At 34.9% G+C, this 2,521-nt stretch overlaps 1 protein-coding gene across 1 annotated transcript; it reads right to left on the minus strand.

Annotated features, from left to right (window-relative positions):
- Nucleotides 1-278: 278 nt before the first annotated feature.
- LOC120355785 (superoxide dismutase [Cu-Zn]-like) lies at nucleotides 279-2,131 on the minus strand (the record flags this gene model as incomplete). The annotated part of the gene is given in 2 exon segments (XM_039444479.1): nucleotides 279-1,926; nucleotides 1,928-2,131. Coding segments are annotated over 2 exon segments (279 nt in total), but the record flags the coding sequence as incomplete, so codon positions are not given.
- Nucleotides 2,132-2,521: the final 390 nt, after the last annotated feature.

Genomic DNA, 2,521 nt, shown 5'->3' on the forward strand with positions numbered 1-2,521 from the left:
ATTTTGTCTGTGAAGTAGATTAATTATTCAAATCTCTTTATGAGGGATTTGTCATTTTCTTCAAGGTTCTTGATAGAATTTATACAAGGGCTACATGAAAGCATAATTTGTTATTGTAGACTACATTCAATGACTGTTGCATGCTTTAAGAGAGAGGGAGGGAGTGAGTGAGTGAGAGAGTTTACTTGTAAGTGTTATTCCAAGCAGAAATGTTAGAAGCATTGAAAGTTAATTGTATTGAATGAAGAAAACTGGAACAGAAATTAAAAACTTTCTCAGTAAAATATATATTTATTTAATAATAAAATAGATTATCATACATAAATAATATGTCATGGCACAATGATATAAATAAAAAGTGTTTCTTTATTGACTATTAATAATTAATGTATTTGAATAATCATGATGATAATCAATATCTCGTAAATAGAACAATGAAAAAGAAAATTATCGATTATTTCTTCATGCAATACAATTGAACTTAAGAGGTAAATGAATTTGTGATCTTATCTTTGAAATGACATGGAAAATGTCCTTAGAATACTTTGTACTGATATTTCAAATCATTCAAGAGAGACATGATTATAGATGTGGAGTTTCAAAACTTTACTAGCTATAAAGAGTGACAGACTTTAAATAATTTCAAGTCATATTCGAAATATTAATTTACAATATTTCAAGTTTGAATGATGTTCAAACTTCAATTTCAAGTTTATATACATAGAAATGTTAGTGTTTCGTATAGCAATTACATCACAGAATCGGGTATGTGCGTTCCACAAATAATTTGAGAAAAAATACAAAATGTGATAAATAATTACTGGTGAATGACAGACAGATACAAGAGAATAAAAAACTAAAGCCAAAATAGAATAACAAATCAAAGAAAGCGAAAGCTAACAGGTAATTTACAAGAAGGAGATTCAAGCTAAATTATTAGCTATGAGCGAAAAATCGTGAATTTCATGCTAAAACAATAATTATTACTTTCTAGAGAGTATAATGAATACATCAATGAACCATGAATGAATTCAATTAAGTTAACAATAATATAATGAACAAAATTAATTATGAAAATACGTGATATGATCTGAATGTAACGAAAACAAGGTTTTATCTGAGATATAAGAAAAATTCATTTTACTGCACAATATTTTTTTGTCATAGTGATTCAATTTCAGCTGTTTTATAATTATGAAATCAAGCCGGTAAACAGCTGATTGTAGAACAAATAAACATATGATTCTCATTACAGCATAATATACTGTAATAAAATCATATGTTTTCTTTACAGTCGAGTATGTTTCCTATAAATAGTTATAGTTCCGAATTTGGAACAGCAAAACTGCAGCCTTTTAGCGCTCCAGCTGGATGTTTTGTCAACTACAATCAAGAAATTCCTGATTCAAAACTTTTAAACTAGGTTATGTTTATAAAATGCTTGTAGTGTCAGCACCAGCAGGTAATGTTTTCTGTTTCTGAATTATTCTTTTTCAGATTATAATGACAAAAAATAGTGTAAGTTACTTGGACGTGAATGTCTTTTGCAGTGCTCGAATGAAATTCTAGATGAGAACATCATTCTCGCCTGCAAAACGACCCTTCCCGTCCTTGTGACTAAAGATACTATTGTGGGACGTGAATTTCTTTTGCAGTGCTCGAATGAAATTCTAGATGAGAACATCATTCTCGCCTGCAAAACGGCCCTTCCCGTCCTTGTGACTAAAGATACTATTGTAGAATATTATAAGAGATATCTGAGATATATAGCAGATTTCCTTTATAGTTCATGATAACTTTGATCTACAATATGTTTTAATTCTAATTCACGATAATTTTTATTTGAGATATTTACAGAATTCCGATGACTCCACAAGCCACGCGGGTGCCGGCGTGTCCGGTAGTCTGACTGTCTGCGAATCCACCCACGACCGAGATCGTCCTGGTCGCTGTGGACGACAACTCCACGACCGAGGATGCTGTTCTTGCCGTGCAGCGACACGACCGTGTCGCGTATGGCGATGTGTGCGACGCCGTTGTCCTCTGCGAAGATGTTGCCCAAGTCACCCACGTGACGCTCCGTGTCGGTGGGTCCTCCGTGTTTCTTCTGTAATGCGGGAAAACGAAAAGGTTAGTAAAATGTTCTATGAGATGAGGTTATGATTATTTACCATGAAAAGGTTTCTGTTAGAATGAGATAGATTTGCTTGAGATGAGGTTTTTGAAGATAATATTTGATTAGAGAGGAGACATTGCGGAGGTCATAGGAGCCAGACCATATCAGGCGTCTTCAGACGGCGTTTCCAGAGTCGGCAGGGTAGGAAGCTCTTCAAATGTTTGATCGAGTTGGCGCCTGAAAGAACGCTTCATGTGGTCTGGCCCTAAAATAGCGGAAAGACTGGAGATTTCATCCAGCTCGGTCAAGACATTCGAACATGTCTTAAGGTGCGTACAGACTGTCGCTCTGCTCCGCAACCGAACGTCACTCCAGCAGAGCGATTGATGATCGACCGGGGAGCAA

The sequence above is a fragment of the Nilaparvata lugens genome, unplaced genomic scaffold (genome assembly GCF_014356525.2).
Source record: "Nilaparvata lugens isolate BPH unplaced genomic scaffold, ASM1435652v1 scaffold4779, whole genome shotgun sequence".
Lineage (NCBI taxonomy): Eukaryota > Metazoa > Arthropoda > Insecta > Hemiptera > Delphacidae > Nilaparvata > Nilaparvata lugens.